A 21,673-nucleotide genomic window follows, 5' to 3' on the forward strand; every position below is an offset into this window, starting at 1 on the left:
TTTAAATCAGTTCCTTTTTAGACAAAAGATGAGCACTTGCATGGTTTGCATTTTGTTCAAATGTAAACCTAACTATGACCATAAAAGCAAGGTACAGTTCATACCGTACCGTGTTTTTTTTTTTTTGGGGGCAATCCACAAACCCCAAGGATTTTCACCACAACGTTCAGAAATGATGATGTGTAAACTGATGAGTTGCACAACTCTTTAACCTAAAAAAAACAAAAAACAGAAGTGTAATGAAGATGGGAGTAAAGCGTCCTTGATTCAACTCACAAGCTGTTGGGTGAAGCAGCCACTTTTCTTTGCTCGTAGACTCTTAAGAAGATTACGGCAAAAGCAGGTTTTGTGGAGCCAGATATTCTTCCTAGCGCACGCAAACCAGCGGCGTGTCAAGCGAGAGGCCAGCTCCTTTGGCGGATTTTTATCAGGGACTGCGGAGAGAGACACGCGCACACGCACGCACACTCTCACACTCACTCTTTTTGAGCTTCTTTTCAGGAATCCTGCCAATGCAATCTAATATATATATTTTTTTTTTTTACACAACAGTTTTCTAGTATGTGTAAATACAAGAAAGAAACATGCACTGGAAATAAATCGGAAATGGCAGTATTACGCACAATGTGATACTGTCACGATATTTCATCTCCGATTCCGTGAATATTACGATACACGGAGCTGTTAAATTCGAAAGAAAGCCATCTACTATCAAATCTTCTGGAAATACTTTATGTACACTCCATTACTATAATGGACATTCAATAGCCATAAAATAGATACTTGAACCTTGTGTAGTAATACTAAGATAAAGCAATACAATACATCGGATAAGATTTAGAAATTTTGTGCCAGCCATAGTAATCAATAGAAAACCCAGAAATGACATTGAATAAACATAATAACGATATTTGACTGTTGTGTATCGATACTCTAATGCGATACAGGGCAGCACAATATCAATATTTGGTGCCACCCCAAGTAATTAGAAGAAATGCCACCAATCAAATGAGAAGCACAATATTTGCCCCTTTTGCATCGATAAAACAATACACCACATCACAATTTTGATATTTTGTCTTACACCTAGTAGAAAACCCACAAATCACATCAGCTAGCCATAATATTGATTTTTCTTTTGGACGATTTTCTATCGCTACTAAGATAACACGATGCGATACGTCACAGTATTTTGTCGAAGTAGAGAACCAACACCTTTGTGTTTTGTTTACAATTCTCATTCAAATCATTTGCCCAAATACTGTAGTGGGAGCCAATAGCAGCATCGCACTATATCGTCAACATCAGCTCTCTGTATTGATACAGCAACATCAGATATTAATTGATATTGTCGTCAGACATCCAAGCGTGTGTGCTTAGTGACAATTTCAAACTCTGTTGTTTCCAAGTTTTTTTTTAAAATCAAATACGTACCGATGAATCCGTTTAAGAAATTGCCGGTGTTTTTCCCGTGATACCAATGCAACGCAATACTGAAATGAGAAATTCCCACTCCTAGCACTGAATTAAACCAACATTTCTTGTAATGTATTGTGAAAAGACAGTGAACGTGTATATGATTTAGTCAGGCAGTAGTTGTTCTTCGGTTGATTGAAATTTTGGCCTCATTTAACAGTAGTAGGAAGGTAGTCTGGTTTGATCCAGAGCAGTTAGAGTATCTCTTCGGTCAGCTATTGTGTTTTCTTATTGAGCTTTCGGGGGAGGCAACCTGGGCTTTGAGGACACACAGTCTTTCATTTTGGAGAATGTTTACGCTGGGTTGCCGTGTGCTGCTATTTGTCGGCAGCGAGACAAGTGTTGTAAGCGTTATCGGTGAATCACGAAGGGGAGGCACTCCAAGGACTCCTCTGGAGGTGCGCTGGCTTGCTTGTTTGTTGACACTCCAGCAGGCTAAATTGGACCCCGTTGTTCTGCACAGCTGAGCCCGTTCAAGTGGGTCTGTTCAAAGTGAAATAGGGGCTGACTTCCTTTTATGTATTTGTGGTCTTTCATATCTCAGTGTCTTTGTTCCAATGGTTTGGTCGGTCACAAAAACAGCCGATTACCCACCCGTCACCTTCACGTGGCCTCTTCCCGTCCCCCTCTAACTTTCCTGGGATTTTTTTTCTTATTCTTTTCTCCTCTCCCGCTGCTCCGCCAGACTGCTGTTGCTAGGCAACAGCTGATTGACCAATTAGAAGTCTTCCAAATGAATAGCGGTATGAGGAGTCCCCGCGGTTACACAGCCGAGGCTTGTATACGGTCGTGTACTGTAAAGGCACAGCAGAGTGCAATGAAAGCCAAATGTGTTTTTTGTGTGGACTGGTGCACACAACAGATGATTTTACGTGCCCGCTTCAATTTGATCTTCAGCTGCGGTACAATGCTCGTTGCGGTTTTCTCCGTCCTTGACAGAAACAAGTTCTTCATTCGCTTCAAGGTTGCAGGTTCTGCAGCGGCTTGATGTACACAAGTTTAAAGTTTGGTTACAATGAGTTGCTAAGTCCAGTAGAATGTAGGGTCCAGTTAAATCAAGGATAAGGGTTTGTTTACATGAAGATTTAAGGTCCGGTTACAGTAAGTTATGAGGTCCAGATTAAGTTCCAGATATACTCTGGTTTCGGGTCCAGTGCAGGGTTCCCACACATAACAGGCTTTGAGGTCCAGTTGCAGTCAGGGTTAAATTCCAGGTACCCTTATGTTTGGGTGCCTGTTAAATGACGTTTTAGGATTCGGTTACAGTAATATTTATGATCCAGTTAAATTAAGGTGCAGGTACATTTACATTAAGATTTAATGTGCATTTTCAGCAAGGTTTTAGGACCAGTTACAGTTAGGGTTATGTTCCAGGTCCTTTCATGTTTAGGGTCCAGTTAAGGTTTAGGCTTCAGTTACAGTAAGATTTAGGTTCCAGGTCCTGTCATGTATAGGGTTCAGTTCAGAGAAAGTTTAGGATTGATTTAGAGTAACATTTGGTTACAGTTAAGTCAAGGGTTAGGGTTTAGTTACGGTAAGGTTCAACTTTTGTTGATGCAAAGGTTTAAGATCCACTTAGTTAAGTGTTGTTTCCAGTTCCGGTAAGGCCTTGGGTCGAGTTACGGCAAGGTTTACAGTCCATGTACTCTATTGTTTAACACCCAGTTCCAACAAAGGGGTAGGTTCCATTTCGAGTAAGCTATAAGACCCAGTTTCATTAGGCTTTAGGTTTCAAGTATACTGAGGTTTAAGGTCAAGTTGCCATTGGGTGTATTTTCCAGTTATCTCAAAAGGTATAAGGCTGAGTTAAGGACTACAGTTGAAGTAAAGTGTCAAGTCCAGTTAAATCTTAGTTTTCAATTACAGTCATGTGTAGGGTCTAGTTTCTGTAAGGTTTACAGTTGCGTTGTTGAGGTTTCAGGGTGCACTTACAGTAAGAGGATGTGCAAGTGGTAGCACGTCACTATGAAATGAACGTAAGTCAGTGTGATTCAGTGCAAATTGACAGCAAGCCGAGTGAGTCAGCTGCTGAGCCATAATGGAATCCTCCGGGCCAGCGATACAACACTGATGGATATGTCGGCTCCTTGATGGACTGTGTCTCTGCCAGGCCAATCGCCCTGGGAGAAAGATGGAAAGTAAGACAACGGATGGATGGAGGAAATGCCAGAGTGGGACGCCTCACCTGCGGGGCTGAGCGCTTATGTAGCCGATATTAGGACGTGTTTCCAACAAGTACAGTACAGCTGCTGTGAAGACAGAGCTATAGGAGACCACCAAGGTCGCCCGACGACGGCGATGATGAGAGCACTTGAGTATGGCCGCTGCCTCAGCAGTGTGAGCCTGAGAATAGCAAATAGATGGCTGCTAAACGGCGTTCTTTTACATCAGACCTTGAGCCTGGGGCACACTGCGGGCAATGGCGGAAGAATGAAAGTTGGCGAGGATGGGGAGGGGATGACGGGCGACTCGAGAGGGACCGGAGTGGGTGAACAGAAGGAGGGAACGTGAGGCAAGGACACTAAGTACTTAAATGTCGAGTGCTACGGTCCCGATCAGTTCAGCTCACCACAATATGGTTAAAGGCAAGATTTTCAGTAAGGTTTAAGTAAACACTTCTATCAAGTTTACTTGACAGTTTCTGTCAGGTTTAGGTTCCCGTTTCTATAAAGTGTAGGTGACCATTTATGTAAGGTTTCCGATTCCAGCTTCTGTTAGGTTTCAGGTCCAGCTTCTGCGAGGTTTAGCGTCAAGTTTCCGTAAGATTAAGGCTTCTGTTACAGACTCATTTAAAAACCAGGTGCACTATGGTTTAAGGTCCAGTACCAGCAAGATTTAAGGCCACCATAGACTAAGATATAGGTTACAGGTGCACTAGAGTTTAAGGCCCAGTTTCAGTAACCGGTTGGTGGAACCAGAAGACAAAAAAAAGGAGCAGAAGGCAACTGTACTGATCAATGTACGCGAGCGACGCCTGAAGCGGAAACTCTGTGACGGGGAGACAGTGAGGAGCGTAAAGTAAGGGGGTGTCACGGCCACTTATCGTCACACCGCTGAGGGTGACGTTGATTAGCGCTCGCTGCCAACAGCGCCAACTGAAAGGTTGGGTAATTAAACCGAGCCGACACCGTTGAGACCCAGCTTTCTCCTACGTGCTAGGCCAACGCTTGACTCATTTGCGTTACCTGCCCGGATGAATTATTTAGCTCACTGGTACGAGATGCCATCAGATGTGATACTTTACGAAATTTACCGCACTTTCAGTGAGGTTTAGGTACCATGTTATTGGGGTTGAGTTGAGGTAGAGCACAGGCAGAGTTTGATTTGATTTGATTTTTTTCCATAACATTTCGATATATTATTTAGTGGTACGCATGGTAGTTTAATTGGCATAAGGATTATGAGGGGGTCCTTGAAAAAAGGACTCCCCTGTAAGTGGTCCCTGGACCCAAAATGTTTGGGTACCCTTGCTCTACCGTAAGATTTAAGGTCGGTTTGTATTTAAGTGTTGAGTCCAGTTCCAGTAAGGTCTTGGCTCCGGGTTTGGCAAGGTAGAGAGTCTATATATAGCACACTTCTACGGTTTAACGGCCATCGTCAGTTAAACTTTGGAGGCCCGCCAAGCTGTTGCCTTGTTTGCGCTCTACCTGCTTGGTATTAATTGTTGGCGTCACCGCGATGAGATGCCATCAGGCGTGACACTTTGCGCCTTTCAATTTAGACCGTCAAGTGACGTCGAACGTGCCTTTGGTGAATTGGGATGTATTTATAGCCACTCAGCCATCATCCTCTTGGTGCGTCTGTGATGTTGTGAAGGTTGTGTCACCTCCTGTCTGAGCGGCTGGCTGTTTGTGTCAATGTCGCCTCTGTTTAAACCCTCCTCCTCCTCCAAAGTGGGTATTGGCTCCCTGTCATTTCCCGGCTCGGTCTCTCAAAGTCGAAAAGGACCGCCGCGAGAGTGGAGACGCCGTTTGAGCCCCCCAAGAGCCTCCTGCTCGCTTTGATCATCTTGTTTAGGTGACTTAAAACAGATAAAGCTATACTTCTTAGTTAGTGGGTTAATTGGGTTAGTAGGCTTAGGGTAAGAGTAGGTGGGGTTAGGGTTAGTAGCGTTAAGGTTTGTGGGGTTAGTGGGGTAGGAGTTTAGTGTATTTAGGATGATGGTTAAGGTAACCCTAACCTTGGCACTTCAGTAGGCATGTTCGGTATGCATTTAATTATATTAGCGTGTAGCATCAACAATATTTGTACTGGAACTGTTCTTACGTTACTTAGCTGTACCAACACGTTCACAATCACATTGTTTTGAATGGTCCCAAACCAGTCTTCATATTGTCGATTATTTTACTGTCTTCTTAAGTAAACGCATAACCGACATGAAACTTAATGTTTGACCAGCTATCAGCTAGCTCAACTCATAAGTTAACTTACCCGTCTTTGTGGGTTTTGTAGTTACAAATGGAGTAAGACGTCGTCGTCGTTGTCTTTACAGTGTTTGAGTTGTAAACCTTGTATGCGCCATTTTCTTTTTGCCTATTTCATCAAAAACATAATCCTTGAATCCAAATTCAATAATCTTCGACGCTTCTTCGTTTGCGTTTCAGCGGCTTATCGGTATTGCAGAAAATATCGACAGAGTATAATTTTGCGCATCCAGATTTCCTGATATATCGTAACATTTACCTAATATCACGAAACATGCGCTTCTAAGCCGTACATTCGTAATTGTCCCATTTGTTTCAGTCGTATCACGATGTATGATACTGAAAAGACAACCGGGGGGCTTCAATCGCAACGTCGCTGTCTCGTGCGGGACGCAATATATCGCTGACTACCTTGACCGCCTCCGAAGCCCCAAATACTAATTCAAGCGGCGCTTCGTCATCTCGCAGTGCGACGTATCAGCACGGTACGTTCAGAACACTAGCCCGTCGGATCGCCGTGACCTTGCCCCCTCATGCGACAAAGGCGCCTTTTAGGAGAGACTTCAAAGGCGGCGAGGAAGAGCCTCATTATGGGCCCGTTTCGGGCCACGAGCTGGACGCTGAACTGCATCCCATACACACCCAAAACTCAGTTTTCGTCTGTCGTTTGGCCAGCGAAACAGTGGCTATGAGACGACGTTCAGCGAGCAGGACAAAGACGGCCGACGGAGGAGGAACGCGGCCAGTCTAGGACATATGGAGACGCACGACGGACATCATTACTATAAACGTCACACGCTCGGATGGTTTTCAGGCGGGCTCAGTTGCTGGACTCGGGTCATCGGGTTCATCAGCAGGTGCCGCCCGCCTGTCGTGTTCCCTCTCCCGCCCGCCATCGGGGGCAGCGTGACTCGGCGCTGGATATCAATAAAATAGAACTATCGATCTATTTTAATATAAATTACCTAACGACAATTTTCCACCTCAGTGGACAATAAAGAATGATTGTATTGTATTCTTGATGAAGTCTGTGAAGTGATGAAGCCTGCTCGGAGGAGAGGTGAAATGGCCGCTAAGACGACCGGAGCGGTCCAGTTGCGATCGATTCAATGCCCTGAGAATGAAATGACCTGGATGAATGAGAATATTCATAGGCACGTGCCTTGAGATACAAATTGAATTCGTTCCGTGACCTCATTACTTAGAACATTCTTATCTCAAATAGTATCTCTTATTAGGAAGTATGCAGCTCCATATCGTGGCATGAATTCTTTGTTAGTTTTCTCACGCGTAACCTGCTTGAAAGAATTAGCATGCAAAGTATCTGAGGGCTGCGTTGGGGCCGCCGCACCCTGCAAGGGAGCCGTAATGTCCCTCGCCGCCACCTCTTATTTCTTTCCCTTTATAGACGTAATGAAGAAGCGCCGATACGTCTCTCTCTCGCTCTCTCGGCGCATCGATCCCTCCCGTCCAATCAGCCTCTTGCGGCCACGTGCGTCTCATTGCGAGGACGCGGCAGCGCATTTGATCCGAGCGCCAATCGATTGCCGGGGCATGGCAAACCCTACATGTATTTACTGTATGTCTCCCAAATGATCTTGTCGACGCATTAAAAAAATCTGCAAATACCGTAGATCAAAGGTGGGGATGTACGTATAAACGCAGCTACCGCTGCATTACGGATTTATGTTTGCGGTTTACCGTAAATGTACGTATAAGAGCAATCTATGAGGCTTCGTACAACCTGACACCTCACTGCAGTACTGCTGGACTGGGGTTATATATGGTAGAGCGGAACAAGCCTCCTGTCACGCTTGTATGTAGATGCACCGCACGTCCATCCCAGAGGAGAACGTGCGGGACATCAGGCCCCGAAGGAGAAAAAATAACGTGACATTTCCATCCGGTATGTTGCAAAGGTTCCTTGGGAACGCCACCTTTTTTTTTTTTGTGTCAAGCTACTGTCTGCATCGCCATCGTGTTGCATATGCGTTGCACGCATAGCGTGATCTCTCCGGCCATGTATCACTATCTCTGAAATAATAGCCTCATTTTTCAGTTTCATCTATCGCGATGGATCCCAGCATTTATCGCAAAATAGCTGTTTGCTAATACTAGTTGTATCACTGGAAAATCTATTGTCTGACTGGCGTTTTTCCGTGAAATACATATCGCGATGTGATTCTCGCACAATTGCTGGATCGTGATACAATCGGCATGGCTGCAAAAACATCGCCGTAGTAACGTTTCTCAGTTAAATATTTATCACGATGCACTGATCCTTCGTACAATCACTATCGTAATTATAGCGAGATGGTGGAAAAATATAACCATAGAATCTTGACGTAGTTTCATATACAGTATGTCGTGTGAGATATGGTATCGATTATCTGCTGTGTCGTGAAACATTCGGTTTCTCCGTTACATATTTTATGTATCGATTATTGCACAGTTGTTTCTTGGAAAGGTTCCTCAAGAAGTGCTTTTTTTTTTTCCCAGCTGAAATTTTTAGCGCAGAAGAATGTGACTAGCTAGAACTAGGTTAGCTAGGTTAGCACTTAGGCTGCCATGCATTTGTGTATTTGACGATTATTTTGTTTCCCTGCTTGTTTAAGTTAGCTACTCGAACTCCGATGAGTCCAACACGAAAGCATGACGGCGAGTGCAACAATTGGCTTGATTGTCCCGCCTCGAAGCATCACCGCGATGCTCGCAAGTCGCATTTGGATCGACGCGCAAGAGCGGACAACAGAAGCGGCCGATTGGCTTCTGGGCGAGACCAAATGGTTTGCCGAACGACGGCAACTGCGCTTGACAGATGGCCGCCGGCGATGTCGTTGCCGTGGTTGCGAGGGGGAAAGATTGACACGCGCTGGACTTGCCGCCCCGGTGAACACAGAAGTGCCGTAATGCGTTGACACGGTCGAGATTGAACACACGCGACATTTGGATCGTGTCGACTGGGCCATAATCTATGCGATACATCATCCCGTCCCACTGATTCTCGACTGGTGCGTCGCGGACCCATAATGGGTGGCTCGCAGACAGCTAGTATAAAAAAAAAAAAAAAAAAAAGATCCTCCAACATACGTTGTTGCGAGCCAATTTTGTGCATCCCCTCTGTTAAACAATGCAAGGGCGACGTGGTGGTCAGAGTCAGAGATTCCCGTTCGGAATCCAAGCGGTGGAAAAAGCGTACGCTGCCAACCGGAAGACGGATGACACTGAAGCAACGCATCACCTTTCACGTCTTCGAATATCGTCGCCTCTGACCGCGCCAGGATGCTCTCCGGGTGGCGGCATCGCTCACCGTCGCCGGTGACTGATGACCGAAGCCAGAGCCGAAGCCGGTTGACCGAGCGCCTGCGTACGCCCACGCCGGTGTCTTCCGAGTAAACACTCGGCCCTTTCACGCCGTTTTTGACACACCGTGTCCTGTAAATGGCGGCCTCATTCCATCGGGCCGTATTCCGCAGCTTTACGGCGCCTCGTAGCGTCGGCATAAGGTGTTGTGTTTGCCAGATCTGAGCGTTGGATAGGTGCTGAGATGGCCCAGGGAGTGTGCGTGACTCACCCTGGCCTATTCCTGCGTGCGTGTGCGCATGCAGAGGTGTTGGCAAGGCTGTCATATTCAGCCAACGGTGCCGCGCTCGTTGTGTCAGCTCCCTCGGGCGGCCACCGATGCTCCTATCGCATAACTCTCCGCCTCGGCGCGCCACCTTTGTCACCGCTTGCCCCCCGACACGTGCGCAGGGGCCGGTGGCCGTTCTGCTTTTTCTGCCTACGCGCGTATTTTACAGTTGAGTCTCCGCTATTCACAGCGTATAGCGGCCGTGCTTTGCCGCAAATGGCGGAAAAAAATGCCAACACAACCCTTCAAAATATTTGTCTTTGACGTTATGAGCTGTCGCCCAATCCATTTTTTTGTGTTTTTCTTTTGCTTTGCGTCTCCAGCCAAACTTCAAGTTACAAGCCAGCTTCAGATACACCCCCGCTCGAAAGAAAATGGAGCAATTAGGTCGTCCGCTGCCAGCCGTTTTTTCAAAGCAGCGTTCCCCACATTGCCGGCCAATTTTGAGCATTGCGACTGATCTTTCAAGACCCACAGAATATTTTGGCTTCTGTGACGACACAAGCACCGAACCTGGCAGAAGAAAGCAAAGACTCTTCTCTTTCACAATGAAACCACGTTTGTTGCTAGCCTTTTCCGTTCTTTATCACTCAGCAGGAGAACATGGGTTGGTTTCACCAAAACACTGGTTTCTCATCAAAAAGCGGAGAAAACGGGTTTTTGGGAGGAAAAAAACGGTGACTTTGACGGTAATATGTTTTGCTTTTTTGACATCTCGAACACAATAAAACAACAAAAACGAAATGGCTTTTGACTGCAAAATAATCATTTGATTACGCATATGCAGCTATGAAAGCCGTGAGGGACGCTGACTCCCCACATGGCTCGAGTTGAACGTCCGTGGCTTTTTTACACGGTCATTGTGACGCACACTTTCTCCAACCTAACGCATCACATACTCCCGTTTATGGTATACCATACATCGACAAACTCTGTACGAGTGCGAAGTGCCTAAACGTACTGTATCCGACTTCCGGCGTGTTGCCATTTCTCTCCCTCGTAATTTATGGCAAGTTGAAATTCACACTATAATCATCCTCTCCTAAAAAGCTGTGCTGATCTGAAATCCAAAGCAATTCAATGCTGCCATCTATAGGAATGTGTTTGTCATTACAGTGGTTTACAAACCTGAATTTTACAAACATGCTGGCCGAGACCCTCTTCCACGCCTAACCGTTTAAGAACCGATGGATATATACGCCGGTGATAGAAACTGTTGGATTCCAGTTGACGAATATAAACGTCCACGGCAGTAAGCGCGTAAATATAGGCAGTTCTAAACATTTGAAGTGGTTGCATCAAGAACACCTTTTTTTTCGCCATTCGGTGCAGCACTTGGTTTACTTTATACCAGGCATCCAAGGACAAGGGTTTCCCAAGTCCGAACTAACACATCCTCTGCTCCCCCCTCGGAGGAGTTGACAAGAGGCCCCGGGCGCTAACGTGGTAGAGTGCGTGGCGGTGCGCCACTGGATAACACAACCAATTAAGCAGGCACCACACAGTGCTTGCGGCAAACAGCAGCGGCCTCCCAGGACTCAATTAGCACTCTGTTTTGTCTGCACGACGACATAGGAGAGGATTCCTTCCACTGGAGGACCGGCAATCCTTGAGGGGCGGCAAATATGATTGACCAACTGCAGTTGCGAGCGTCGATTGTTTCGATAACGTAAGGAATTATCGACGTCCTCGCGCCAAGCCGTTCTAGATCACTCGGAGCGAGACATCTGCGCAAGCGAGCAAATTCGCTCCGCCGACCTGCCGGGCTGTTCAATTACCGTTCACACGCTGCATCCTTGCCGCTAATTTCCCATAACCGCCCGGCGCAAATCGTCTGGCTCGTATCAAACCCAAGCCAAAGTCATTGGCTGGAGAGTAAAAGAGGGGATACAAACTAAACCCAAAGCTCCATCCTTAAACCTAACCCTAACCCTAACACCTGATCATAAAACCTAAACCTAATCCTCTAGTGCTCACCCTAATCCCCCAAACATAAAAGCCAAATGTCTAAAACTAACTCATACTCAAACCCCCACATTTTAAACCTAACCCTAAATCGAATTCCCCAATAGTGAACCCTGAACCAAAACATAACCTCCAAATCCGAACCTTAAACCTAACCCCCAATAGTGAACCGTAAACCTAACCAGTAGTAGTTACCCTTATCCCCTATTCGGAAGCCTAACCTCAAAACATAATCCCAATCGGAACCATCAATATCTATATCGATAAAACTCTAACTAAAAACCTCGTCCCTAACCATAATCCTTTCCGGCCCACATGATGTCTGTGGGTCCTAATCACCCGAAGCAAAGCGCCTGGCCGGCATCGAACTCAACTCAAAGTCATTGGTTGGGGAGTAAAAGAGAGGAAACGATGGATTCGAGGAATGGAAAGATGAAAAAGTTTTGGTTTTCACGGCCTTCGGCACAGACCTGCGCAACGAGAGCGCCCGTGTCGTGTCGGCCGTGTCCGAGTGTTGACTGTGGCTTGTTGTTACCAGGAAACACCTCCTCTAATCTCCTTCCATCCTACACGAGGTGCTCACTAATTACGCTCAGCACGACCGCAAACGTGACGGAAGAAGAAGCCACGAGAACAAGAAGCAGAAACGGACACAGAGGCTGAGGTGGCGCAAGTGGATCCAAGACAAAACCTAATCCGAAACACTAAATTGAACACCGAACCCGAAACCTTACTCTAAACCCGTAATCCTAAAATTAACCCTAAATGCTAATCTGATCCCCCTAATCAGGACCCTAACTCCCTAATAGTGACCCCCAAACGCCTAAACCGAACAGCAAACCTTACCCTAACCCGCAGTACACCAGAACCTAACTCAATCCTAACCGCCTAAATCTCACCTAAACCCAAACCATAAGAGTCTAAACCCCCGAACCTAACCCTAATCTATTTTGCAAAACAGACCCCCAAAACCTGATAATAGCTCCACTCTACGGAATCTTCTCCGCAATTTCTTATTTTAATGTAGCGTTTTTAATGTAGCATAATCTTCACCCTTAAATTCAGTGTACCAAATCATCTACACATTTTGTATTTTATTTTAAGCGTAGATGTAATCGTGTGTAATCGTCTTCCTTATTTTCCCACCAACTCCTGAACACTGTCGTTAAGTCACTAAGACCCTCAGAACCAGTAATAGCGGAACCCAAAATAACGGCCGATATGAGCAGAACCGAAAATGGCTCCACTGTGCATTTTACTTTCAGTGTAGACTGCTGAGCATAATCTTCATCCTGAATGTCCCGCAAAGTCCTGAACACCGTATTTAAGTGACAAAGACCCCGAAAAGCGACAATAGCAGAACTGATAATAACAGAACCGATAACGGCAGAACCGATAATAGCTCCGTGTGTACCGACTGATCGTCAATGTCGTCTTTAAATGAAAAAGATTGTCCGACCCACGCCGAAAAAGTTCCTCCGCCTGTCCCGGGATTTAATAACCTGTCATCTCCATCAGTACGCCGCAACTCATTAGCAGTGTTCCCACTTCAGTGGCATTTAACGCCTCGCCACAGATACGACTCGGGCTGCCCGCCGACGCAAACAAACGCGGGCAACTCCGCGGCGAAGACGGCCGCCTCGGGCGGTTAACGCGCGACGCGCAGATGGAAAGCGCCGCCGTGGAGAGACGCTAGCAGCAAGCGGCGGCCGTAAAAAACAAAAAAAGAGGTTCGGATAACAAAAAGCTCGCGCAAGATGCCTTGCATTTGCATATTCTAATGAGCCCAGCGTTCAGGGTTAGCCGCTCACGCTAATGACGCGTTTAGCTCCTAATAAATCAATTACGGCGCTTCCATGCTGGAGCCCAGGAAGCTACGCTACTGTGTGTATATGCCTTTTTGGAACAGGTGTGTGCGTGTCGTATGTCTTGCGATTTGTGTATTTGCGTCGTAAGGCCTCCATTTCCTGGCTATGCTTAACCCAGACAATTTATTCTATTGTCTTTTTTTTTTCCCCCCCCCCCCCCATTTTGAATGGATTTTTCCAAGTGATGTGTTTCATTGTCACAACTGTATTTGAGTTGTAATATTGTGTGGTAAGTCTCTTTATCGAAAACTTCTCTTTACAGGTGAGTATTTGTACTTCATTTTAGTTTTATTCCACAGTGGTATAGAACACCTTCGGCATTAGTAGTTTTTTTTCTTTTAGTTTTATTACACAGTGGAAAACTTCTCTTTACGGCTGAGTAGAGTAGCTTGACTTAATTTGAGTTTTACTGAAGTTTTTCTTTGTTGTTTCATCACTAAATTGGCAAACCGACGGCGTTATCCGAGACTTGGCAGGGGTCCTTTCTTATTTTGCACTGTGGAAGCCGGGCTGGTGTCGTTTTTTTGCGCAGCCTCTTTGTCACAACTGTGCCACTTACATGGAGAAGAAAAAGGCTTTCACAATTTCATCACGCCACTCGGCGCAGTGGCTGCGTAAAAGGTCGCCGGGCTGCGCTTCTATTAGAGGGATTAGTCCTCAAATGGGATTACATAGCGCCTTGGATGGAAGAAAAAAAGGGGGCGGGATATTGAAATGCTTTCAGCGTTAAGCAAAGAGATGCTTTTATCATCATTAGCGGCGGGAAGGAATAACGATGAAACCAGCAAAGTCTAATCAAGAAGTATGTTTAGATGTCATCATTGGGACTGAAAAACATTGCTTATTGTGGTTTTTGTATTAAAACCATCACATTTCTTGTTTGGTTTTTTTTAACCCGCCTTTTGCGTTCATTTCTCAAAAGCAGCAATCATTTTCCTTGGTCAGCTTGACAAATGGCGTTTTTTCAATGATTGCAAGTCAATGTGTGAAATTGTCTATGTTGATTACACTTGAGCTCAAGCCAAGCAGAAGAAGTTGGACCACCCGAAAAGATCAGAAATGGAAATAAAAAGCCCACTGAACATTGTTTCAATCATATTTACTGGAAAACAACTTTTCAACTTTGTTTTTTTTTTTATAATGTATTTATTTGACCATTTCTTTACCTATAATGGGTCAATTTGACCCGCTGCATTTTTGATCATTCGAAAGTGTCAGAAATGGGAGAGCAATCCAAATAAACACTGTTTCGATCTCATTATTAGCTCCATTACTAGCCATTCATCTCGGGGGAAAGTCTTTTAAAATGGTCGTTTTTACCTTTTAAAATGGGTCAATTTGACCCGGGACAGTTTTTAACTGTCCACTATATTAAATGAATGTATTTGACGCTTGTGTGTGGATACGTCAAAATGTTGTCACAAGAGGAGGAAGACAAGTGTGTGTGTGTGTGTGTGTGTGTGTGCGGTGGCGGCGTGGCGCTCCTCTGGCGCATGTAGGTCAGCTCGGGCCTGAGGGGGCACCGCAGCACCGGCAGCGCCAGGCGGGAACTCCTTCACGTCCTCCTCCGGACCTCGTCGTCGAGTCGCACTCGAGCCACGTTGAATTCCCGTCGCTGCTCGGGCCCGTGCGTGACACGTCTTACCTCCGCCGGGGAATACGGAAATAAAAAAAAGTCACATTTTACGTGATGTAGAAAAATGAGACCAAGACAAATCATTTGAAAACTTTTTCAACCATTTATGTGACCGATAACCTGCTGCACGAGGCAACTGAAAACAATTAAATCTTTTAGCGAGGCGAAGTACAAAATACAATTGTCAGCAAAAGCCTACTAGAACCGTTCTAGTAGGCTTTTGCTGACGTGTATACATTTGTATATAAAAAGTCAATTTAATCCAGATTCATTCCGAGTTTTTATTGATTCATAAATACATTTTTGTTTGTATTTGAATTGTTGCAATACATTTTGTTTTAACTTTTGTTGATTGTAATTTTGATGTTATTGTATTTAGAGAGTTACATGTTTTATATGAAAGGTTCAAAAGTATAATGTTGAACCTTTCATGTAACGTTTAATCCAAACTAATTTGAATATTTTGTTTTTTCATTTCATTTTAATTTGAGTATTTATGGCACAGTACCTGCGTATCCAAAAAATAACTAAAAGAAGTAAAATAAAAAAATATATTTTTAAACAAATATAAGTACATTCGCAATTCAGTAAAAAAAAAAAGACATTTTAAAAATCATTAAATACGCGCTAGATGCTTTTCATGACCAGCGATGATTTCCACTTGAATTTTTAAGCATACAAGCCTTGGGGGAGGTCGGTTCCGGCTCATCATTCCCACTCACGGGCCGCATTCCTGTCTCCTTCCTTCCATTTATCCCGCTCCGCCTTGATCTTTTATCCCGCCATCCATCTCCATCCCACCTTCCATTCCTCCCGTCGCTCCCCCCGGCAGGCTCATCTAAACTCCTCTCGCGGCCCTGCCGTCACGGGCCTAATGCCGTGAGAAATGACAGCGGACGGGCGCCTTTTGCCTTCCGCCCGCCACCTCCCGTCCTCCCCCACCGGTTGCCTGGCAACTCCACAGACATCTCCCGCCTGCCGCGCCGCGATAGGCAAGCGAGCCTAATGAGCGTTATAACTCATTTGCTCTTATCATTTTTTTGGCGTCGTCAGCGACGCGGGTTTGCAAAGTAGTCAAACAATTCTTTATGGTTTGCCGTTATTGTCGGGATAAACAACAGCAACGACACGAATACACATAATGATGGGATGCTTTTGTCAGAATAATGGGCTGGTATAGTAGTTAACAGCATGCACAGGTGTGAGATTAAATCTTAATGGACAATGAACATGGATTGCATACGCTTCCCTGAGGAACACCACATACAAATTGTGTCTGACCTGGCTTTGCAGCACATAATGGCGCACGTGGCACGTAAAAAAAAAAACCCATAAAATTTCATTTAAAAATGTGTTTATTCAATAATTGGGTGATTGATTTATTGTAAAGACTAAAACAAGCTTACATATACATTTAAAATGTATTTTAGTACATAATCAGTTCACTGGTTGTAATTAAAAAAAAATATTTCAAAAGGAAAATAAAGTATGTTACTAAAAATTATTTTTACAGAATTCAACAATTGTAGAAAAAATATAACCTGTTTTAAAAATCTAATGTTAAAACATCTGACATGAAGTACACTGTGCGATACGTGTATACAAAATTATTTAGACAAAGGTTACTGTGAAGAAAATGTCAAAAATGAACATGGACTTCAAACATTTCCCTGAGGAACCCCGCTCAAAAGTGTGTTCGACTGGCTTTGATGTTGTTGCGTTGCCACGCAAAAGGGCGCAGTTGAAGTGCATATTTATATGTGGGCGAAGGTTTTGGTGAGAATGACGAAAATGAAGGGAATATTGAAAGAAACATGGCCCTCAAACATCACCCTGAGTAATTCTACTTATAAATGCATCAGACGTGTTGGAGCATGTTTGAAATGGTCCAATATTTGCATGTGGACCAAAGTATCAGAATCAGAATCATCTTTATTTGCCAAGTATGTCCAAAAATTGGCATATATTCCACGTATACGTAGGTGAACGTGAAGAAAATTGACATGGACCACGAACGTTTCCCTGAGGAATCCCCGCTCAAAATTGTACGCGGACGAAAGTATTGGCACATTTGCCCCTTTTGTAGCTCTGATAGCGTGCACTCTTCTGCAGATTTTGGAGTCTGCCCGTGGGAATTCTTTGTCAACCTAAGGGGTTTTCCACACCAAACTAATGTGAGCATGCCTGTATATGGACGGGGAACAGAAAACGAAACATTTCTCAATACACTTCCGTGTCGTTAAATAATTAACAGAAATAACTATATTTCCGTCTCAGTGTTCCCGCACGGCTGCCTTTGGTTACCTGCGAGTCATCTCGTGTCCTGGCCCACTCTGTTCTCCTTTTACGTCACTCCTGGCTTTTAGGAGCAGCGGCTGTCCTACTCGGGGAAATATTCCCACTTGGATTGTCGGCGCACAAGCTGTCACTTTAAAGTTGGCGTTTTGTGACAAAAGTGTGCCGACTTGTGTTTCACGTCGCCTTAGCACATACGTGGAGGAGCGCAAGAGGAGGCGGTAAATCTCCTTATTATTCCAGATTAGGCTCGCCCATTAGTGTCATTTGTAACACAGGCTAATTTAAATCCACTTTGGAGAATGCGCAAAGGAGAAGCGGGGATTCCCAAAAACAAGAACATTTTGGGTCAGTAGCACCAAATTCAGCCCTCGGAGGCGGCTTCACTTAACAATGGGAAATTTGGGAGGCGTGTCCATCACGAGTAGACCCACAAAAAAGTGTTAAGAACCCATGACTAAAAAGACACATGAAGGATGCTAATCTTTGGCTCTAAAGGGTTATTTTGGATTCGTAGCACCAGATGCAATTTTCTTTCGATTGTCTTTTAAAAATTCAGCCCCCATAGCCACGTTCACTAAACAGCATGACGTATTGCTCATGAGTAGACCCACAAGACAAGTCCTACGAATCCATGAGTTAGAAGACACATGAAGTCTGCCATTTTGGGTCGGTAGCACACAATAGAATTTTATTTTCAAATTCAGCCCCAAAAGCTGCTTTCACATTGCAAATTTGGTAGGGGTGTCTATCATGCTTAGACCCACAAAAACCTCTCAGAAAAACCCATGAGTTAAAATACACAGGAAGTTCATCATTTTGGTTCCGAGCAACCGCTTTGTGTCAGTAGGCCTCACAAGATTTATTAGATTTTTTTAATTCAATCCAAAAAGCCAATTTCGCTTAGCAACATGAAATTTGCTGGGGGTGTCTGTCATGAGTAGACCCACAAAAAAAAAGTCTTAAGTACTATTTTTTTTTTTTTTCCCTAAACCCAGTTTCTGTGCTCTCTCTCTCTCTCTCTCTCTCTGTGTGTGGTTTTGGGACAGGCGGACCCTCACGACCGAGATATCGCTATCCGTCCCTTCTTGGAGCACTGCGAGAACACCCACATGACCATCTGGCTGGGCATCGTCTATGCCTACAAGGGCCTGCTGATGGTGCGGGAACACCAGGCAACATTCCGTCACGCTTCCGGCCGACACCTCGCTCACTGTCTTCCTCTTGTCACCCGCTCAGTTGTTCGGCTGCTTCCTGGCTTGGGAGACCAGGAACGTCAGCATCCCCGCCCTCAACGACAGCAAATACATCGGCATGAGCGTCTACAACGTCGGCATCATGTGCATCATCGGAGCCGCCGTCTCCTTCCTGACCCGAGATCAGCCCAATGTCCAGTTCTGCATCGTGGCACTGGTTATCATCTTCTGCAGTACCATCACACTCTGCCTGGTCTTTGTTCCCAAGGTACAGAGATGGCAAAACTACACGTACTCATTCCCACCGGTGCCAAACCGATCTCAAACGCTAACGACGACGGCGAGCTCAAATGCTAACAATACGTCGTCTCCTCATAGTTTATCACCATGAGGACCAACCCGGACGCCGCCACGCAGAACCGCAGGCTGAAGTTCACGCAGAACCAGAAGAAGGAAGACTCCAAGACCTCCACCTCGGTCACCAGCGTCAACCAGGCCAACACTTCCAGATTGGACGGCCTTCAGACCGACAACCACCGCCTCCGCATGAGGATCACCGAGGTGCGACAGAGACCAAGCGGTCACCTGGAATTGCTTCGTTCCCTCTCGCATCCCAAAAATGAGCTGAGAAGTGATCTCTGGAACGCAGCCCCCGAAGCTGCTTTCCCTTAGCGACGTGCAATTGGGTAGGGGTGTTGCTCATGAGGAGACCCACAGAAAAGTCTCAAGAACCCATGACTAAAAAGATACAGGAAGTCTTTTATTTTGGCTTGATGTGGCCAATTTAGGGCCATTTCAGGCATTTCTGGAGTTCTTTCAATGAAAAACTTGACCTAGAGATTTTGTCCGATCGCCACCAAATTTGAAGCACATCTACTAGACAGCAAACAAACGACGCAATGTTTCAAAACAATCGAGTTTTCGTCATTGCTTGTAGGCGAAGGGTGACGGCAACGTTTGATGACTGAATGAATAACTCAGCCCCACAAGGTCAGATCTTCACCGAACCTTTTTTTGTGGTCTTTTGGCTAAAAGTTGGACAAGGAGCTGGAGGAGGTGACCATGCAGCTGCAGGACACTCCGGAGAAGACTCCCTACATCAAACAGAACCACTACCCGGACGCCAACAACATCCTCAGCATACGCAACTTCACCGACGGCAAAGGTATCAAATCATCCGCTCGTCGATTGCCCACAGCAAGTCGGCGCTCTCGACTTTTTTTCAAGTGAAAGTTTTCTCCTTTCAAGTAGAACACAGTATTTCTGCATCCTTAATGATGTGTATAAATATCCGCGCTTTTAACGCAGAACTACAAGGTTAGCCTTTTTGGGGGGTTTAAAATAGTGGAGCTCTGATGTCCGATGGGAGCTCGGAGCGCTGTGATCAGTGATCCGGGTCAGCCGGTGGTGCGGGGGGGGGGGGGGGGGGGGGGGGGGGAGGGAACTGGGACGACGGAGGGGAAGCTGCGGGGAGACCAAACAAAATAATAAATCAATAATAATAAACATTTTAAAAAAAAAAACTACAAATACTGCAATGTTACAGAAGCCTGATGAGCTCAGCCAAACTTTGTTGGGGTGTCATCATGTAATCCAGAATCCAGTAATGCAGAACATATTCGTCAAACTCCCGATAAAAATGGAATATGGTGAGCCATTTAAAAAAAACAAAAAACCCAAAAAAAAACTAATTTTTCAATACATAACACATGAATCTTGACAAAATATTAGCAGTACACATTTATTTTAAAAAACTGTTGAAATACCAGAGAACTCCTATTGCAGGTGTAAATTATATACATTTATGTACTGTAAATTACATTAAAATGGTATTCAAAAAAAAGTATTAAAAGAAAACATTTCAAATATGAGTATGCAGACCCCCTTAAATGTTTCACTCTTTGTTATAATGCAGCCATTTGCTCAAATCATCGAAGTAAATTTTTTCCCTCGTTGATGAACGAACGCACAGCACCCCATATTGGCTCTTCTCCCCCGATTGCTCAATTACGTTTTTTTTTTTTTCTGATGCCGTGTGTACATGAATGAGGAAAAAACATGAACTTAAATGATTGTAACAAATGGCTGCAATATAACAAAGAGTGAAAAATTTAGGGCGGTCTGCAAACTTTCCGTACCCACGGTACATTCATAATTTAGCGCACCCAATTCACTTTTGAGTTTAAAAAAATAATAAGTTTTAATATTCCGTGAATAAAGTCCAAAATGTACTTTTAGAAATTTGTACTTTTTTGAGGAAAACATTCTAAATACTACCATACTAAAGTTTACAAGAATAAAGTTTGCAAGTAAAAGAAGTGGTAATAAATTATAATCTGAGAATAAAGTCACAAGGTTACCGGAAAAAAATCGGACTTTTAAAAGCATAAAGTCAAAACCTTCCCAAAAAACGCATGACGACTGCTGATGAATCTGGTATCATGGGAAAATTCCGCCACATTGTTTCTCGTGTTTGCGTCATTTACAGAAAAATACGATTGGCCGAATTTCCCTGAACTTGGTGTGTTGGTGTCCAATAGCCCATGGAAGAAAGCCTAAAACAATGGCGCATATTGCTTTAACATAGCAGAAAGAAAACCACAAATCCAATGGACTCTGGCGGAACAGTCACGGCCATTCTTAAAGCGGCCTCCATCTTGTCTCTCCGCGCAGACGCCGACCGGAGCCTGCTGAAGAACCACCTGGAACAGAAGCCTCAGGGCCAGTGGGGCTCCATGGATCCTTCCAGAATAACCAGAGGTCCCCTGGAGGACATCAACTCTCCCGAACAGTGAGCACCCCCATACTTCCTCGTAAAATCCACCTCTTTTTTCCGGTCGGCGGCGATTGCTCGGCGGTTGCTGTGGCAACAAGAACCCCGCGAGAGCCGCTCGCGCCAACGTTTCGTCGCCCACGCCGCCTCGCGCGCGCGGCGGACTCGTCGCGTCGGCTTCTTCGCGCTCATAATTCATGAGGGCGTCGCATCGTCGTCATGCATCATTTACGGGAAGCGCCGCCCGCACGCGCTCGCCGCCAAAACGCCGGAGTTTGACAGGCGGAATGTCGGAAAGAGACGCGGAGAGGCTTACGTAAGGGGCTCTGGAAATAGACCGGAACACTGGCAGCTATTCCCGAGCAACATCAATGTTTGATTGCGCGCCGGCGAAGGAAAACAAGCAGAA

The 21,673-nt window shown here is 45.1% G+C and overlaps 1 protein-coding gene across 2 annotated transcripts in view; it reads left to right on the top strand.

The window, feature by feature from the left end:
* Window positions 1-21,673, top strand: part of gabbr2 (gamma-aminobutyric acid (GABA) B receptor, 2) — a 92,305-nt gene that overhangs the window by 65,836 nt on the left and 4,796 nt on the right. For both annotated transcript variants that reach the window (XM_061665297.1, XM_061665296.1), the window contains exons 14-18: window positions 18,345-18,455; window positions 18,535-18,759; window positions 18,870-19,052; window positions 19,527-19,656; window positions 21,165-21,282. In XM_061665297.1, coding sequence (XP_061521281.1) covers window positions 18,345-18,455; window positions 18,535-18,759; window positions 18,870-19,052; window positions 19,527-19,656; window positions 21,165-21,282 — 767 coding nt within the window. The remainder of the gene's footprint in view (window positions 1-18,344; window positions 18,456-18,534; window positions 18,760-18,869; window positions 19,053-19,526; window positions 19,657-21,164; window positions 21,283-21,673) is intronic.

This window comes from Phycodurus eques, chromosome 20 (assembly GCF_024500275.1).
Source record: "Phycodurus eques isolate BA_2022a chromosome 20, UOR_Pequ_1.1, whole genome shotgun sequence".
NCBI classification, from domain to species: domain Eukaryota; kingdom Metazoa; phylum Chordata; class Actinopteri; order Syngnathiformes; family Syngnathidae; genus Phycodurus; species Phycodurus eques.